The 19,665-nt window shown below is 42.3% G+C and overlaps 1 protein-coding gene across 2 annotated transcripts in view; it reads right to left on the reverse strand.

Moving 5' to 3' along the window:
- Positions 1–19,665, reverse strand: part of RIN3 (Ras and Rab interactor 3) — a 67,864-nt gene that overhangs the window by 21,883 nt on the left and 26,316 nt on the right. For both annotated transcript variants that reach the window (XM_071557645.1, XM_071557644.1), the window contains exons 4-5: positions 4,932–5,004; positions 1,872–1,963 (exon numbers count right to left, since the gene is read on the reverse strand). In XM_071557645.1, coding sequence (XP_071413746.1) covers positions 1,872–1,963; positions 4,932–5,004 — 165 coding nt within the window. The remainder of the gene's footprint in view (positions 1–1,871; positions 1,964–4,931; positions 5,005–19,665) is intronic.

A 19,665-nucleotide genomic window follows, 5' to 3' on the forward strand; every position in this document is an offset into this window, starting at 1 on the left:
GCAGTGCTCAGACTGTGGGACCAGATGAGATGGTCCTACCAAGAATTACACAGCTGCTTCAGAGTGGGTGTTTCCCAGCACAGCCACACTGTCTCATACAGGGAAGGCCATTTGATCATCCCCCACTGCTGTCCTGGCTCTTCCCTTAGTTTGCACCCTGGGAGAGACAATTACACAGTTCTTTGAGTCTTTGGCATGTCTGTGATGGTAAGTGCTCTTTTTATGCAGTGCAACACACTAATTCTCCTGCTAAAATGCCTTCTGTACCACCAAGATCAGGACTAAAGGCCCTGCAGTACTTCCTCAGAACAGCCAGATCCTCTGTGGAACAATTCAACTTGCAAATAGACATTTTACTTTTATCTCCTTTGAAACACATGTCACAGTGAAATAAATAAAAGCAACATGTGAGAATTTCGACTGCTATCTTTCCTTCAGGAGTGCCATTTTGAGCAGCACTTGTTTGTATACCCATTTGTACCCAAAATATTTTGTTCTAGCGAGCAGTGAACAGCGTTACTCGGTAGTTGAGCCTGTTGGACTTTGCTAAGACAACATGGCACTCCAGGAAGTTGGCATTGTTTCCCAGGAAGGCTGTACACAACAGCAGCTTTTCTTCTGTTGTCAGACACTTTCCTGTCATGCAATATACCATGACAAACAAACCTCCAAGCATCACCACTTTTATTACCAACAGTACAGGAAAGAAGACTACAACCAACAGTGTTTTGGTTCTTGTGCTTTAGGTCATCCTTCCTTTCAGAAGTTGCTGGAAACTGTTGCCTGAATCAGGATATCCTCTCCTGGGTCAAATTAAACATGATACACTTCCTACATTTTAATCCAAATTTTCAGACTTGTTCTAATAAAATAAAGTTTGCAAATTGTGAAGTGTCTTTTTAAAGCAATACATGCTGGATGGACACCCATATTCAAGGATGTTTTGACAAACTGGAACATACTGAAAATAGAGGATGCTGAAAATGTTAGAGGCAAATCTGGTGGTCAAATTCAACAAAGCTCCCTGAACTGAAACCAGTGGGGTTTGTCCCTGTCTTCCGGGTAGTATGACACAGAAGATCCAAAAATAGATCCCTAAAGGCCCAGGATGCTCTACTGAGTATCTCTAAGTGAGCAAACTCTTCAACTTTCTCCATTGGTTGGTTGTTTTCAACACCTGAGGGAAAAATGAACAGCAAAGGAGCATGAGAGGGGCTAACCGTAAGAGCTGCCTCAAGTGGAGTGTGTTAGATGGGAAGGATTAGGAAGGAGACTTCCTTTAGTGAACAGAACTGCTTTTCCCATCTCTGTAACTTTACATATCTGATCTAAAATTTGCTTGTTTGGTGTTGTCACTAAAAATAATGTTCCATTTTGCATCTGATTCGTGTGAACCAAGAGGACATGCTGGGATGATACACATTTCTCTACAAACTAGAAATTCTGCAAGAGGAAGCAGAAATATCAAAATTCAAAAGTACCACACCTCCATCAGTATTGCTCCCACGCATCAGAAGGGGAAATTGCAAAGGTGTTTTCCACATAGCTCTGATGCCAGCTACTTCCAACGTGTGTAAGCCATTCTGAGAGACTGTGCCATGCTTTAGCTGTCAAAAGCCCCACAGTAGGACTGTAGGTCCCATGCTCTGCACAGAGGGCCAAGTGGAAGTTTATGTCCAAAGGGGCAACTGGCCTTTTTTTCAGCATCCTTCTATGAACACAGAGGTCATAAACATCTTCCTCTTGCATTTTGGCCTCCTCAGCTATTCCAAAGAAAATAGTTCATCTGGCTTCCTGTTGTATTACATCTGTGCAAGATGGCATCATTCTCACAAGTCTGAGTCAAAATCTGGCTGCTTTGAGGGACTTACCTATCCCCAGACTAGAGATAATTTCAAGGTCTTGAAAGCTACTGGCTTCTAATATTGCTTGTGGCAGCTTCAGAGTGAAGGGCAGCAAATCCCTGTGAAAAGAAACAACGAAAAAACAGCAAAAGGATAAACCCCATAATTATTAGGAACTCTAGATTTCACTTGGTTTTAGTAATTGGATCAGCTCACAATTTCAGCCCTGTTCTGCAAAGTCCTGGCTGGTAAGGCATCATGGACACTGTGCTGGCCTTGGTTGCTCTGATTTCACAAGAGACCACCAGCTTTTGTTGGTGATGCTTCATGCCATGGCACTGACTTGATCACTGTGTCTTGGCTTTGTCCTCTGAAAACAGTAAGAATGCCTCTCACCTCAGGGGAGGCCACAAAGGTTGAAATACTTTCCCATGGAAAGTTTGGAGTCGCAAATGGTAATTATTGTAATTAGAAAAGCCAATCTTTTTGCTGTGGAAAGGATTTGAAGTAATTTTTCTTTCTGTATACCCCTCTCTCCCTGCTCTGTTTCCTCTCTTACAAAGCTTTGTAAGTGTAAGGCATAGGGACAAGGCAAGACTCAGAGAGATTAGGGAAGGAAAACCTCTCTTGGGGAAAGGTAACACCTGGGTGAAGGGACAGACCATGATGAAATGCCACATGACACTGAAAAACACATATATCCCTCTACTGTGAGGGCTGAGACTCTGAGGGATACCAATGAGACTTCGGACTGCTTGGTTTCTGGAAAGATGCTGTATTTTTACTGAAAAATGGATACAGTTTCTCAGAGGATGTTCGCTGAGTTTCACTGAAACACACCCTAAGTCTCAAATTATTTAATGGAGCTCTTGGGCTGGCAGTGAACTGTTCAGGTTTGCCTCTTGCCCAATGACAATTTGCTAAACCTGTTCTTACCTCAATTCCCATTCTAACAAGGACCAGAAAAGCCAGTCCCTAAAAGGTAGCAAGAAATGTTGCAGGATAATTTTGTACATTAAAAATGTTAACAAAAAATTCTACAAGATGCAACAAGCTGTTATAGACAAAGCTGGCCTTGTGAGTAGGAGGTCTCTGTTACACAAATGCACACCCCAAAAATGCATGGGACTGCAGACCCCAGGGGGCCTGAACAGTTGACATATGAATGCAGGGGGCCTATTTTTGTCTTTATTAGCAGATACACACCTTACTGATGTGCTGTGTACTCCACGGGTTCTCTGTGCACCACTGAGCGCTCTGGTGTCACATTGTTTGACATAAACTGATTTGATCTCTGGCTTATTACTTTTTTGTGGGAGATATCAGGTTTAAAAGAGGAAGAGAGTCTTGGACCTTCTGCTTTCTTTGTTATTTTATATACATGAATAGTTCCCTTCAATTTTTTTTTTTGGGGTGGTGGGGGGGAGAAAAATACAGCTAAAATCAGAAAATATTAAGACATTGCTCTAACAGAAAAAGAATATGGTTTGATTAATGGGGGAGCATCTTGCAGACCAGCCACCAAGTCACCTGTTAACTACAGGTGTTATGATCTAAAGTAATCTGTCTAGGCCAAACTTTCTTTTGAGAGGAGCCTGTCAGCCATGGTGAGCTGTTTCCGGCTATTCATGAACGATTTACTGCATCCCTGAGAACAGGTCTCTCCACTCACTGGCACAGAGACCTCCTACAAGCTGCCAGTAAATTATATGACTGTGCCTTTTTATTACCTGCTTCTCTCAGAAAATTATTCCCTTTTTATCTTGTCCTTTGAAGCTACCTGGGAAACCATATGAACCATCCGAGTGTATATTTGACACTCAGGAATAACATCCGTAACAGAAACTAACAAAGAGCTTACTTTTCTTTCTTTCTTTCTGAGACTTTATCTTAAGCCATGATCCTTTTTGCAGGTAAGCAGAAGTGAGCATATTTTCCCTCTCACCAGCTATTTGACTACAAACACGCCAATTCTTTTTTGCATTTGGGCTCTTTTTGGCTTTGGTAAGACAGAAATCTTTCTATGAGTCCAAGATTTAATTTACGATCTTTCTATTGGGTCTGTACCCATCTAGATGGCTAAATATGTTTTAACTGATGAGGGTGAGAGAGGGCATGGTCTCTTGCATGTGGGTAGGAGTTGTGGCCCAGCAGTGTTGAGCTCAGCTGGCTGCAGGAGCAGCCCTCAAAACAGTGTGAGTACGACTGGTTGGGCAGGCTGCAGCACACTCTGTCATGCTCTAGACAGGCTGTTCCCACTATGTGACCTAATCCAGTGACTAACATGACTGCCTTGTAAACATAGCCTGGATTGCTTTTTCCTCTTAAAAGGAAATAGCTACTTTAAGAGTCATTTTAGTTTATATAGGGGAAGTCAAAAGCCTAAATTCAACTGAAAACCAGGCCTGCTGCAGTAGGGATGGGGTAAGTAGGCTGGGGAGGTATCACTGCAGTGTGCTTGGCACAAGGACACAGAGTAGAGGAGGCTGTAGACACACGGATTTAATCACACAGAGGGACTCATCAGCTGCCATCAAACTCTGCCCTAATGAAAATGACTGCACAGTTCCTTACCACCCCTGTGCCCATTATGTTTGTTATTTCTGTGCTGAGCAAATAAACAGTTGGTTATATTTATAAATTTTGGCTAAAAAACATACATTGTTTCAGGACTACTCTCCTTGACAGATTACCCACAGATGACTAAGTCCTTTGTGCCTCCCACAGGCAGCAGTCCACCAGTAGGTTTGCTAAGTCTGTTTAAAGCTGCTTTAAATAAATGGTTAATCCAAGGCCCTTTACCCTCCCTGCACTCCTAGCCCCAATTCTGTGCCTCTGTCCTTTTTGTGTACACACCTTCTTCAGACAAAGCTTCCAGTTGCAGGGTTGCAGCTGTAGTTATGGTCTACTTGGCTAGAAACTGGGTGATCTGGCCCTATTGTACATACAAAAACTCCTCCTTGGTCTGGCAGGTTAGAGAACACCAGAGAAAACAGTGGGGTCTGTGCTGTGACTGGATACTGGATACTGACAGTCCAAAGAGGAGAGCAAAGTGGTTGTGCCATGGAAGCAATAAATCCAACTCACCTACTGACACAGTAGAAGGCAACCAGTTTGAAGACATCCTCAAATACAAGGACAGATCCTTCCAGGTACAGGACTGGTGAAAAACAGAAAAGACTAATATGAAGAGGCATAAAGAACTGGCTTTAAATTCAAGACCAAACTCAATGAGACTCTTCAGGGAGACACTAAAGAAGAAATATCTCGGCCTGGTTTTCTGAATAGTTAGGTCAAGATATCAGAGTGCCGTGACACTAATAAAAACAAAGGGAAATAAAAAAACCCTCAGGCCACAGCCAAAGGGTTCCTTACAAGCCTATCTGTCTTTAGGGGTGTGCATATCTGCAGTACATACGGGGCTGACCTTGTGACTCTTCATCCTTGAATCTGGTTTGGTCTGAATGGACAAAGTGCTTTGAAGTAAAGGAAAAAAGAAGAAATTACCGTTTCATTACTATGTGTGTGGGCCCTGACCTGGGTCATGCAGACACTGTGAGCACAGTCTGTTTGTATCTCTCCTGTCTTCTCCCTCCTGTTGTGTTATTCAGTGACAGCACTCTCCTTTAAGTGGGAAAAGACAATCTATACCATATTGCAGAGTTCTTCAAGATGACCTCCTTTATAATAGCATGCTCCAGCATTGTGTAGCCCAAATCTAACATGTTAATATAGAGCTTTTGGCTGTTAAGCTAGAAAAAGTTCATGGGATGGTGAAGAAAGTTTCACATTGACTGATAACCCAAGGCACAGAGAAAGACTTGGATCTGCAGTTGAGACATGTTCATCTTTGCTTCAGCTTGATAGTCTCACAAACTGTCTATACCTGTTTGGACACAACACACCATCACAAACAGATGTTGGTTAAGGAAATCTGTGGTGGATTCTCAGAATTGCCCAGTCACTGCTAGGAAAGAACTGGAACTCAAAGTCACCCTGTTCACAGTGCAGGAGCATGTCCCGAGTAGCTGGGGAGGAGAACCAGCCCCCACTCCTACGGCAGTGCTCACAGACACTACGCATCTTCCTTCATGCTGTTCTCTAGGCTGCAGTTCAGAGCTGTGCACATGAAGCTTCCTCAGCCAGCCATGATTCACAGCCCTGGGAAACATCTCCAGATCCTTGCCGTGCCTGCCTGGCTGTTAGTCCCCTACAAAGCAGGACCTCCAGCACCTGCAAGAGGAAGGCATCCACCTGGCTCTTGCCTCTGTGCACTGGCTTTTGTTCTCAGTAGATGATCCCACTGGAAGGAAATGCTCAAGATTGTCCTTTGTTCAGCTTCATAGCTCATTCCCTAAACAAGGCATTTCCTCCTTTTACTTCTCCCTTTGTCCTAGCCCAGGCCCAACAGATTGCTATTTTGAGCTGAATACACCAATGTAGGCATTTTTTAAAGAGACAAAGGCCATGTAATTCTCAGAAGTCATTCCTAACATCAATTTATGTGGGATCAGCACAAACAGATTAACCTCAGTGTGTGCACTGATACCAGACTGCTATGTGGATTTTAAAACATACTTCAAGAAAAACAATCCCTTTCCCTTACTTTATTTTCACAACTGGAAAAATCATGTTTGGCAAGTTTTTTCTTTTTCCATAATAAGAATCATGTTTCAGTCATGGATTTTTCATTAAGCATCTACCATGAAAAGTTTCTGTAGTTTGAAACGCATCTGCTTTGCAGTTCTGACACAGGAAACAAAAATAAAGACAAAACCCAGTCCTGTTTTAGAGAATGAATTAAAACCCAAGAGTCTGAACTCACTTGAATCCCCAGCAATTAAACAAAGCCTTTTGTACAGATGACAGTTTTAAGGGCTTTTTTTTCTGTTAAGAACCACATGTTCCCTTTGGCATCCTGAGTTGCAGGTGCCTGTAAGAGAGCAAACTGCACCTGTACATGTTCACACGTATGAGCAAATTGCTTGGATTTGGACTGCTGATTGTTTCTGCGCCAGGAAGCTCTGCCATTTGGGAGCTTGAATGTTAGACAAAAAAATATTAGTCCAAGCCTCTCCATGTCAGGCATATCCATATACAAGTGCCTTGCCACCATACAGCTACTTCTACTCATATGTATAGTTAAATAGCATAAGCCACCACTGATCATCAGGAATTATATAGCAAGAGCAGACTAGGTACAAAAAGCTGCTGGAGCCTAAGCTGGACTGTCCCTGCTCTGAGAGGTCATAGGAGGTAACAAACCCAAGCATATTTCTCAGCAGGCAGCTCTCATGGGGATATTTTTAGGCAGCCTCTGAACAAGTAAGAATAGATGGAAGAATAGTAAGAATAGTGCTTTAGATGGGTCATTACTCAAGGTAGTAACACCAGCAGGACCAATACTCAACCCAAAATTTATTCTGAACAATGGCAGTGTCAAGTAGCCTACACAGGTCTGCTGTGGCTCCTTGGACCTGCTCCCAGCATGACACCCATGGGGAAAGCCACACAATCTCTTGTGAGGAACGTCTTCATTGGGAGAAACCGTAATAGTTACTCCTTAACCTGTTTTTATCTAAACACCTGCTGACACTACTAAGTAGTGCTTTGCTGTTGGATGGCAGATGATGGGTTTGGTACAGGAGCATCTCTTGTGGGAATGGTTGTCATTCTCTTGTGGAGACCATTAAGTGCATCCTGCTGCATGTTTCTGGTTCCCAGAAAGACAAGAAAATAGCAAGTTTGTACAGCTAAAAGGGCTCTGCTGACTGTTGGGGACAATGTAGTTCTCCCCCACTGCCATTACTGCCCTTAAGATATCCTGCTCCAAGAAGATAGTCAGGAAGAGGTGATTTTCTCTGGCTGTGAATGTGTTGTGGGTAGATGGGGACATTTCACTTTCATAAGCACTGCTGCTCAGGGAGAGATCATGATGCTGCCATTTACAGGAACTCATGCTTTTTGCAGAATCTACTGGCAGACATCTGCCAGACTGCTGTAATCCTGCTGAAAACTGCAGAGACAAAAGTCACCTTCCTTGGCTCGTAAAACTAGACCCAGGGCACCTGAAGAGCAAGGAAATATCTGCAGCTTACCCTAACAGTGGCAGAATGTCAAGAATATGATCAAAAGCAAGAGCAAAAATAGGCTGGGTTCTGTGACAAAATATATTGCCACAGCATATTGAGTTTTACCTGATATTTAGAAGCTTATAGAAAAACGTCACCTTCAGGAAATAAAAGGGGAAATGTGTAGATCAGTGAGCAATTTTGAGCAGTCTGAAACAAAGAGATAAGAATTAATTGATTTTTTTTTAATGGGTGACAGAAGCATTAGCAACATGAGTTAGTGGTTCATTGTTGAGCATACACTGTTTTGTGTCCTTTGTGTAACTCAGTAAGTGAACAGGACATGGCCAGGTTATGCACTGCTATAAATATTTGTGATTGTTGTCTTGTCTTTCCCTTTAAAACAGCAGCATGCCCTGAAGAGCATCATCTTTAGGCGCTGGCAGGAATCACTATCCATGTTTCCTTTACTCTTTAGATCTCCCTACCAATTTTTCATCCAGATCCAGAGGTCTTTGAGTCACTGAGTATTCTGCCTTCCTTTCCTTTTTGATTTTTCCCCACAGAATTGTGCTTGCTAGTCCTGCTGTTCTGGTCACATGGACAAAACAACCCAGTTTCTGTCTTACTGCTTCACTGGCTTATGGGACCTAATTACTTCAGCTTCTTCTCTAATGGCACTGTTAGTCCTATTCACTGTTTTTAGTATCTACGTAATCCTTCAGAGACATCTGAATTCAAAGATATGAATTCCTTATTCTGTAGCAGTTGTATTGACAGAGGACTACTAAGAACACAACCATCCTCAGAAGTCCTTATTGGATGTTCTTCAGATGTTCTCATTTTTCCGGATTGTGGCAGACTGTGAGATTTATCATCATGGCTGTGATTCCACTTTTCTATTTCTACTTTCATATTATAAATCCATAGTCTCCTAACAAGAGATGTTTCCCTCCTCTCATAGAAGTAATTGGTTTGATACCACAGTTGCCATGACCTTGCTTGCACTGACCTTTGCGCTAAGCAGCACTGGACAGCGTTGCTGCTGTTCTGCTACCGTCAGCAAGTAAATCTCACTGTGAAGACGGGAACACTCAAGGCAGAGGTTACCAGCTTTCCTACTCCCAGAAACTGATCTTCCTTGCTGTCGCAGGTTAGCAGTTTCTTGCCCCTGGGGAATGACCTCTGGTATTTTAATCGAGAGCTGCAGTGTCTACTGCAGCTGCAGTGCTGGGCCTGTTGTGTCTGTCACAATACACTGCACTTGTCCTACCTGCTGTGCTTTACAGTGATGTGCAAGAGCCTGATGGAATTCCTTCAGGTTATCGTTTCAGTGCCCCAGCCACATGCAAATCTCCTTCAGCCACTTATACATTCACTTGGCTCATGATGTATCAAGAGAAAAAGCTTTAGCTGGATGTTGCTAAAGAAGAAAATGTGGACTACATTTGTAGAAGTCCATAGCATGTTTATGGTACCTTTCTGCAACAACTCTGTTTGTTTGAAAGTTCCTAGTGTCTGTCCCTAACATTGTTTCTTGTTATTTCTTGATGACCTTCTGGATGGGACTGTATGGCCTTCTAGTGCTGTGTTCTTGTAAAACACTGTCACTGTTTGTCTGTTTTCTCTTCTCAAGGCCTTTTTATTTATTCTGTGATCTGATGCCTCTGCTTCTTCCATCTGATGTCTAAGCTGTAGTTTACTTTTTGGTTGCACAATTCTAGACTGTCTTGGTCAACCTATGTCTGTTTTGTCTTTCTTGTCTTTCCTAATGCTTCTTTCATTAAACTGTCAGTGGTTTGGGTTTTTCTCGCTCATCAAGGAAGAGCTGAAAGTTCCCTAGTTTGAATTTCTACCAGAGTCTCCTGTTGTGGATTCAACTCATACTTTTTCACAGGATTTCAATTTTATGGCTTCCTACAGAGTTTAATCTTTTTGGCCATGATGAAAAAAGTCACTCCTCATGGCAGTTCCTGGGAAATTGGAACTAATGAATTATGAAAGTGATAAAGTGTTAATGAGCTTGGTTCTAAAGTGTAAGAGAAATCTATTTTTAAACTGTGTTTTTCACAAAATATAATTATGTTGTGCAGAATAAAGTTATGTCACTAAAGAAGATGCAAACCACAGGTCTTTGCACTCTTCTCAGGCTGGGACTGAGTAGAGGGGACACTCAGCTGACATGAGTGTTTCCCTCTGTGTGCATTCTGATGCTAAGAAAAAGAACTGTCCTCACATCTACAGCCCCAGAGGTCTTGGCCACTGCACCATACTTTGGCTCATCAGCATTCACCCCTGCAGGTGGGCAGCACCTTGGTGTCCCCTATGATTTTATGCCTTTTATTCAGCATAAAATCCAGGGACTGCCTGGCCTCACTGTCTCTGCTTCAGGATGCTTGAGCAGAAGTGTGTTACAGGCATTTTGCTGCTCTGTTTCCTCCTCATTATGATCAGTGTTTCATCAAGTGTTGAGAGGGTGCCTCAAGCACAGCTATCCCAGTTCCTCAGTGCTTTCCTTAAAGGTAATGCCAGTGAGCAGCTGGGTCAGGGGTTAAGGGCAGGGCACAGGCTGGAGGATGGCTGTTTGGTTTAAAAGCACTTGACTTCCTTGTTAGATCCTCACCCTGCATCCCCTTTCCAGATATGGAATAAACACCTGAAAGTCTGTGGAAATTCCACTGTTTCTTCAGCCGGACACTGGGGAGATCCAGGACTGCTTCCCAGGACCAGATGGCAACATGAGTTATAGCTGGAGTTCTAGGTGTAACCACACAGGCTCTGTTTTTGCAGGGATAAGGGGGAAAACATGGTCTTTCTGAAATGTTGAGGTCTGAGTGGGCTTCCAAGGACATGAAGGAGAGTAGGATGACACATTTAAATGATATAGTCCCCACAGTAAGCAGCTGAGCCAGTGCTGGGATCATTGCTGGAGAAGTCACATTTTGCAAGTCATTCAGCATCCACTTGTACATCACAATGGCAGTACAAGATTTATGCTGCCCAAATGCCCATTCAAAGTCTCAGGGCTGAGGGCTATGGCTGAAAAGACAAACTGGATATAAATACTTGTAAGTTGCTCTCAGAAGGCAAATTTCTTCGGTAGAAATTTGTGAAGCGAACAAAGCATTCAGATATATAAATGGTCTCCCCTGTGCCTCATGGAAAAGGAAACAATGCTATGATCTGAAACTCTGGGCATTTAGTTTTTAGCAGCAATCTCCAGGTCACATGGATAATCTTGAAAATCAATCTTTTTGTGAAAAATTTATGCCATCATATGGATGTATTTTTTTAAAACCCATTTTTTTTCCATTTACTTCGGAGAAAAGTCTGGCTCTGAGATATGTCATGAAATACCATAGAGTTGCAGCTAATCATACAGAAAAGGAAAGTTTTCTGAGCATTTTAAGGAAAGCCATCCAGTATCCAGAACCACATTCTGCATGAGAGAGTTCCAGGAAGAAAGACCTTTCCAAACAAGACACTTTCGAAAGGAGAATGATAAAAGGGAATATACTACTCTGAAATGGCAGAGGTCAATAGCGTGGACAAAAAAAGGAAAAAAAATACATTTCTGTTTTCTGGAGCAGCAATCCCACCTAGCTGCCAACCTGGAGAAAGAAATTCTTCTGGTTATCACTTCTGGGGGCATAGATTGCACTGTCACTGACTTTGACAGTCCTACTCAAAGTTCAAAGTATGAAGTCCTTAATGCCTTCATTTCAATTTGAACAGTGTCTTATTTACCTCATTTGCAAGTCTAAACTCTCATTTATTAAGCTCTGTAAGATCATCAGATAGCAAATGCTGTCCAAGGACAAAAATTATAATTCATTCCAGTTTAGTCACTGAGACAAGGGCAGTTGTATTATGGGTACTGATTTAGAGTAGATGTTTTAAAACCAGTAAGCTTTTTGGGCTGTGTTCAAGATACTAAGCAGAGTAGGGTAAGATAATATTATCCTGGAACAGCACGCATAGTCTCTAGCTCTGATTACACGCAGATTTTGCATTATGCCTCTTGGGAGTGAAAAATAAGCCAAAAAAAAATCCAAAGTGAGGATTAACAAAGCTAACAAGACCCAGAGGGCTTCTTTCCAACAGGCTTTCCCTACAATCTGTCAGTTTAAAGCTCAGAGTAAAAATGAAAGTGTTTGTATGGAGAGAGGGGAGGTTACTCTTCAGGATGAGAGCTTAAACAAAAAAAAAAAAAAAAAAAAAAAAAGAAAAAAAAGGCCACCAGCTATAAGCAACCAGAATGTTTCCAAAACAACTTGAAAACCACACAGAAACCTGGCACTGTTACATCTTGAAAAAGCAACTGCACAAGTGTCTTGTGTTTTAAGTGTCTTGATTTTAAAAGTGCTCTATGTTTTAAAATAACCAGTGTGTCAAAGCAATGTGGAACTCAGCTCACATGAGATGGACTTGGTGAGTCTTTCTGCTTTCCTTATGCATGGCTGCATTTTGATGAGAAATGATGAACTTGCACAACAGGTCATAAAATGTGTCCTCATACCATGTTTTACAATATCCCCCAGGCCCTTGGTCACTGCTCTTGCCAAACCAAAACTCTGAGCTACTAGTTCAGAGGAGTCACCTCAATGGGAAACTCCTTGACTCTAACCCAATTTTCAGGGTTAATAGTGCTGTGGATAACGGAGAATTCATCCTTGGCAGGCAGACTGACCTTGGGAAAATGTCTAGGTTAGACATTTTTAGGGAACTAGAAATCATTCAGTCTCTATGTCTCATCAAGCCACAGAGAGCAGACCAGACAAAGAACATGTCTCCTATGCCCTTATTACAGCTCACACAGAGCTGGTCTTGGGCCTGATCCTGCCTGTGGAGACAGATGAGATCCAGCAGAAACCAGCAGCAAAAAGGCAGCTGAAGACCAGCACTAGGGCAGAGCTGCCCAGTTATCCCATGCCATGGGGCAGACCTGCTCAGTGGTATGTTTTTCATATAAGGAAGCTGAGTAGGGGATGGTAGGCTTTTTTGTCTAATGAGAAACATGAGTAACCAGAGGAAATTAGCCCATGCTGGGACCTGGGTGATGCAGACCAATTATTATCTGTGTCTGAGAGGCTAATCTGAAGATAACTAGAGTAGCTCTACATCTTATAGGCAGCAACAGGAACCACATTGAAAGACAATGTTCCTCAGTCTGATCTCCTTAATGGCAAGGTGTCTGCCGCACTGAACAGGAGTCATTTACTACAAGGAAAACAGGATACTAGCTGCATGCCCAGAGGCCTCCTTATATGCAATTAAACTCTTTAAAATTTGAACCTTAGGGTCAACTGAATATGCAGCTTTTCCAGTCTCTCCTGCTAAAAATACATGAACTTTAGTCATCTACTCGGTAATCCTTGAAAAAAATTAGTCTTGGAAAAGTTCTGCTACTGAAATATATAATTTGCTTAACTGAGATGGAATCAACCAGTTTTGGTTGAAAGAATGGAAGAGGGATCTTCTATCCCAAGGGTGTTGATAACTGTTGCTATTTTTTCCAGCACATTTCTGCTTTTTTCAGGCTAATCAGGCCCAGGGTTGACAGCATTTTTTTACTTTGCCTCAATCACATGCTCCATCATGCAACAATAAAGGAAAACATTCCCCTGAAGCAAATTGGAAAAACTGACTCTCCTCAGAGTAAAGCAGCAGAGTTGACTGCCAGGCTATACAGAAAGCACACCAAAAAGTCTGAATAGTTCTGTTGGTACCTTAGTGCTGAACAATGTCAAGAGTTTGGCAGGCAACAGGCCTGTCTGCAGCCCAGTAAATGCAGTGCTGACTGGGAGCTGGTTTGTTCTGGGCTTGTGATGCACAGCTGGCCGAGTCCCCTCAGCAACCTGTGCCTCAGCCCTCAGCCTGCAAAATCAGTGTCAGGACTCTGCCGTCCTTGGGAAAAGTCAGCAAAGTTCAGTTTGGCAGGGAGGTGAAAGGGCAGCTTCTCAGCACACTGCCATTGATGCTTTGCCATGGCAAGGTTGGGTACTGTGTGGCAATTTGGTCACAGTTTGGCACTGAGTTCTCACCATCCCAAAAGTGCTTTCCCCCTACCTGCAGCATGCTGTCCTGGACCAGAAAGCAGCTCTGATGGGCTCCTGCCTCCACAGTCAGCTTCCTTTCAGATTTGCCCAAAGCACACTGGAGGCTCATGCAGTCATCCATCACTACAGAATGTAACCCCATTCTTGGTCAACTACTGCTCCTGTCACCTTGTTGTCAGACTTGTCTCCAGTCTGCCAGTCACCCTTCCCAAAGTCACCCGTAGCCCCTCCAGCCCCTTCTCCTTTCCAGACTTTATTTCACATAACCCAACATAGGGTAGCACCTCTAAGGAAGTATTGCCCCCCCACACCCTTCTGCTTTCACATCCACATTGTTTCTCTTTCCCAGTTATAGCCTCCATGAGGCAGAGACAGACAGGGACCAGAGGGGCATGAGGGCATGGACACAGGCAACGGAGAGCTGAGGAATGGCAAGGGCTCCTCTTGTGACAGCAGTATCAGCACAAAGTTACAGCCTGACGGTAACAAAAACCTGGTTCCTGTCTTTTCTACCAACAATGCCCATACCCTTTTCTATCTACTTTACTTTTGCTCATGAAGCTACAGTACCTTAACTACTGGTTACTGGGACTACTGATGTTTTTTGCCTTATACACACACACACACACACACACACACACACAGACACACACACACACACACACACACAGACACACATTGAGTAGAGGCATATTCTGCAATAAACTTGAAGCTGAGGGTGCTTAATGACCTTCCTGGATGGTAGAAAGTCTCAAGGGCAGTTCATGAGCTGGCTGCAAAGGCAGTCTCCTCTTTGTCTGCTTTATCACTGAATAGCAGTGTGGGGTATAAAAAAAAACCACCCACACAACCTAAAAACAAAAAAAGCACTACCTTGATCTTTTCACCCTGTAATGTCAGGTTCAATCTCTAATCTACTCAGAGGAAACCATATCTATAAATAGTCCTACCCAGTTTTCATGCCTTAGTTTACAGAATTAATAATTCTTCTTTCTGGTGTTGAAAGCTGCAGAGCTTCCACCCAAGGAGGCCAACTCTTTTGGTTAAAGTGACCATTTAAAAAAGAACTGTGCTACCATTACTGTGATAACAGAAGTAACCACATATACTTTCTGATGGGCCCTTCTGCCTGCAGTCTGTTGAGCCAGAGATTATCTTGAGAGGTTTGACTTGGGAAGGATGGAATCTACATTTACCCCTCGGAATGCCACTATCCAACCAAAAAGTCCCTTTAACATCTGTTCAAAAACAGTCCAGGAATCTTGCAGTGCTATTAATGACATGTGATGAAGTCTATTTCAACCTGCAGCAAGCTCAGCTCTCCAATATAGTAAGGGGCATATAATTACATCTATCAGGCATTACTGGGCCTTTTTGGTATGTTGAGGTACCTGATATGAGTTAACTCCAATTTGCACTGATTAAATAAACTAAGCACATTCTGTCTTTTCCCATACACAAGGGGAGAAGGAACCAAAGAAAGGAAGGTTATGGTTTTTGAGGAGATCACAGGAGAGACACTAGCACAGAAAACACTTATTTTTTCACCACCATCATTCTGTAAATCCTAGCAGTATTTCACAAAGAGTTTGGCTCTTAGAGAATGGGAACTGGTTTTGCTGCTTTATTGAAACATCCCTTCTGAGAACTGCTGTCTGCCCCAAGCTTGCCCACGGCCTGGCTCAGACTCACTGGCTGGTTCCCTCTCATGGAATTCCTCAGGATGGCAGGGACCCCAGGAGGTCTCTGCCACAACCCCCTGCCTAAACCAGGGTCATCCACGAGGTCAAACCAAGTCACTCAAGGCTTCATCCAGCCCAGTCTTCAAACACTGCCATGAAAATCTGCAAGTGCTGCCCAACTAAATGGCTTCATCTTAGAAGTCAGGGTCATGCATACCAGCACATGTGCCAGTTTATTCACTTTAGCTCTGAAGTGAAATACCCAGTCTTTCTGACCACAGTCAGTACCACAGAGTTCTACCTTTTCTGTCTTCATTTCAGTTCAGAAGGAATCCAAAATAAATGCAATTAAAATTAATTTTAAAAATGGTAGATTGTCTTCTTTTAGATCATTCTCATGTGTTTTTTGTTTTCCAAGTATTTGCAAAATTTTAAGGTTGCTTCTTTAGTTGTTTCTCTGCATTTGTGAAGGTTATTTCTCTTTCTGAAAAATAAAAAACTGTCTATCTTCATTCTGCTTCCTGATTCTACCAGGCAGACTGTTAGGTAAAAGACTTGCAAAACTGAGGAAGTTATTGCAAGAGCTGTCAACACTTCCACAAAAATATTCATATCAGAGTTCATCTGCACAACTGGCCACTCTCATTAAAGGAACCTAATTGTGAGCATGCTCCAGTAACTGAGCTATCCTCCCATTTTCCCCATGACCTAATTTGTGCAGAACTTTAATGCTGTTCACATGGGAAAATACCACCTGTCCATGCTGTGACATGTTAACAAGTACTTTGGTCTCTGAGTTTGCTAATCCAGCCTCAGCGTTATGTATTAAAATAAACATTAACAAAATTAAACAGGGAAATCTTTTCCAGTTGATTTCACCCTTCTAAAATCCAGGGTGGAAAGGAACACCTTTGTTTGTCTAAATTGTCGTTTGGTCTCCCCAGCAAGGCCTGCCCTCCTACTGCCTCTATACCTGATGTAACTCTTCTTTCTGTCCTGATGGACAGAGTTGCTGGGAGGTGGAGGTCCAAAGTGGTCAAGGCCTCATAAACTTTCATGGCAAACAGCTAAAGACAGTTAGAGAATTAACCAGGCAGGTAAACTACTACCACATGTTTCACTCAAGTTGTGACCCTCTCCTAAATCCCTACTGTCTGTGTCTAGCATTTTGCATCAAACTCCATTCCACACTTCCTGAACTCAGACTTTAAGAAAGGCTAGATGAGGTGACAAGGGCAGACACTGGATTTCTTTATCAACATTGTTTTTGCTACTAGACTTGCAATTTTGCAGCAACACTCAGTGATTTCTCTAAAACTGCTTTTGAGTGCAGTAATTGCCTAAACCTTTTCTGTCAAGGTGTATTGTTGGTGCTTACCACAAGTCCACACCACATATCCTGAAGTGCTGCTGTCCATAAACCAGAAATTGAGTATAAACTACCATGTCCAATGGCACCATGTCTCATCTTCCAAAGAAGGTATTAATCGTGCTCTGCACATTTTTGTATTACTTGGTGATCATTTATTTTTGTTTTCCTATTTGATTGTGTAAACGTTATTTCAAGACCGTCATGACACTCTATCTTGTTCAGGGTTGGTTGCCAGAGAAGCTGGAAGGGTCAGAGCACACAAAGTTTTAATTTAAATCTCATAATTTTCCTCTAATAAGTTAAATAACCACACTACAGACAAGACCTCACTACAAATCCCTCCTTCAGCTGTGCACTCATTGATTTTGTGGGGCTTAACCCAGACTTGGCCCTGTGTGTTGGAAAACGTACTTCTGAACAATTATGCCCGGTGGCATATTGGCCCACGTAGTTATGGCTTAAATAAGGAACAATGACAGCAACTCCAAAACACGGCCTCCTGTGAACTGCCTCTGGAAAATAAACCTCCAAGTGAGGAAAGCCAGTTGCAGCCATGGGGATGCAGGAGCATGATTACAGGAGGCGGCACCCATGGCAATTTTAGGCCAGTCTTGATCTCCTTAGGGCATGAGCCTGAAAAGTTCAGTACTGACTGGGCAAATAAATTCCATCATTATTTCTACAAAAATTCTAATATTATGAATAACACGTTCTTCTTTATTCTGTGCAATTGCAGATACTTCTTTTAGTGTAGTTTTGCTTATTTGGAAAGGAATCACATCCTCTCTTTTTTGGTACAGAGAGTTTGGAAAACAATTACTATACATTTCATACCAAAGCATATGTGAAAGACTCTTGAGAAATATGTAGTCAACTCATGTGTTTCATGAAATCAAATTATTTTCAGCTATTATTCAGAAAATTTCCCAGGAGAAAAGAAAGCATTTACCACAGTTTAGGGTGCTACAGCCTTCTTCTATTAAAGGACTTAACCCCTGTGGCAGGTGTCTTCATAACTCTGTGAAAGTAAAATCTACTGCCACTGCCTACATCCCATAGTCTACCATACTCAGATGCTTCTTTCAAGCTCTCAGTTTATGCTACTTCAGAAATACACATTAAAATTAAACATATGATTCTTTTCTTTTTAATACTGCCACAATGGAGCTGATGTCAGTGGAATGACTTCCCATGGTATATACATAAAGAGGAGGAGGAGTTGAACTGAGGTTACCACCAGTTTGCTAAGAAGAGCTGAGGAAATGGTCCTCAGTTCCTGGGATGTTTAAAGTATGGCTCCATCTTGGAATGAAGCAGAAGTAAATGACAACTCTCAGAACAGAAAGTGCACAAAGTAGTTGAGATTTTAGCAGAGATTGAGAGGTAGCTTCCAACAGTGCTTCTCTAAATGGAAGAAATCTTGTAACAAGCTTTAGCTTTGAGAGCTTTCCACTGTTTTGAGTAAGAAGTAAGGGATCTTTCAGGCTGAGAGAAAAACCACAGAGACACAAGTCTTTGAAAGCTTCTAGGTTCCTCCACTTTCTGATGAACTACGTGGTACTTGGCATCTGGTCTTTGGTCTTTACCATACCTTCTGACATCATCAGGATTTAGACTTCCTGTCTGGAGGAATTGCAACCAAAGAGGAAGCACCAGAAGAAAATTTTGTAAAATCTATTCTCCTATTTCATGACTTTAAGGGCTACTTCACAGAACAGGTGAAAATTTCCCATTAAAAAAAAAAAAAGAAAGTGGAATGAGGTTTCATTTCTTGATTCTTTTACCTAGTGGGTTCTTTGGGGATTTCCACTTAAAAAAACCAATCACAATTACATCATGTCTTCCCCTCAGAAAACTGTACTTCCCTAAGTATTTCACCAAACATCAACAAAGCAGATCTGATATGGGGAAAAGAAAGTGAAAAGCAACGATCCACCATTATTTGGCAGTGCAATGCTAAGAAGGTTCCGTGTTTTTTTTTGTCATTCACTGCATGGCCATCTATATAAGGATCACAGGGGCTGGGAAAGAACCTCCACATTTGTCATTATGATACCAGGGAAAGCCTCTTCAGATACTATCTGAAAAGTAGGAAGGAATGAGAATAGCTTTTAACAAGCAGCTAAGCAGCAAAACTTGCTGGTTAATGCTGCATGTGGTGAAAGTAAGAGATGGATACCACTATAGAGATGGCACAGAACAATCAGCAATCATGTCAGTCTCTAAGGGTAGCACATCCTTCTTTGTGTGTCTTGTAATGCTGAGATTGCACTGAGTCTCCCTAAGAAGGACAAGAAGCAGCTGGCAATGTGCTTTAAAACAGTAAGCTGGTTGCAACTTGAATTTTAACTGAAGAAAGGATCTCCATAAAATCAGAACTATATATGTCAAGGCAAATTCAGCTTCCAGTTTACATCTGAATTCATCTAGTCTGTGGAATCTAACAAGTTGAACTGAGGTAAAGAGGAAAGAACTTGTTCCCACTTCTTCCAATCCTTTAGGAGGAGCTCGGTCTCAGAAAGGGACAAACAGCTCTCTGTGAGGCACATTACACAGATGATTGCTTATGTGTCAATCCAGAAAGGAAAAACTGGGAGCAGGCCAGCAAAACCAAAGGTGCTTGGTCCCCACTACAGC

Source organism: Pithys albifrons, chromosome 6, assembly GCF_047495875.1.
Source record: "Pithys albifrons albifrons isolate INPA30051 chromosome 6, PitAlb_v1, whole genome shotgun sequence".
NCBI classification, from domain to species: Eukaryota; Metazoa; Chordata; class Aves; order Passeriformes; family Thamnophilidae; genus Pithys; species Pithys albifrons.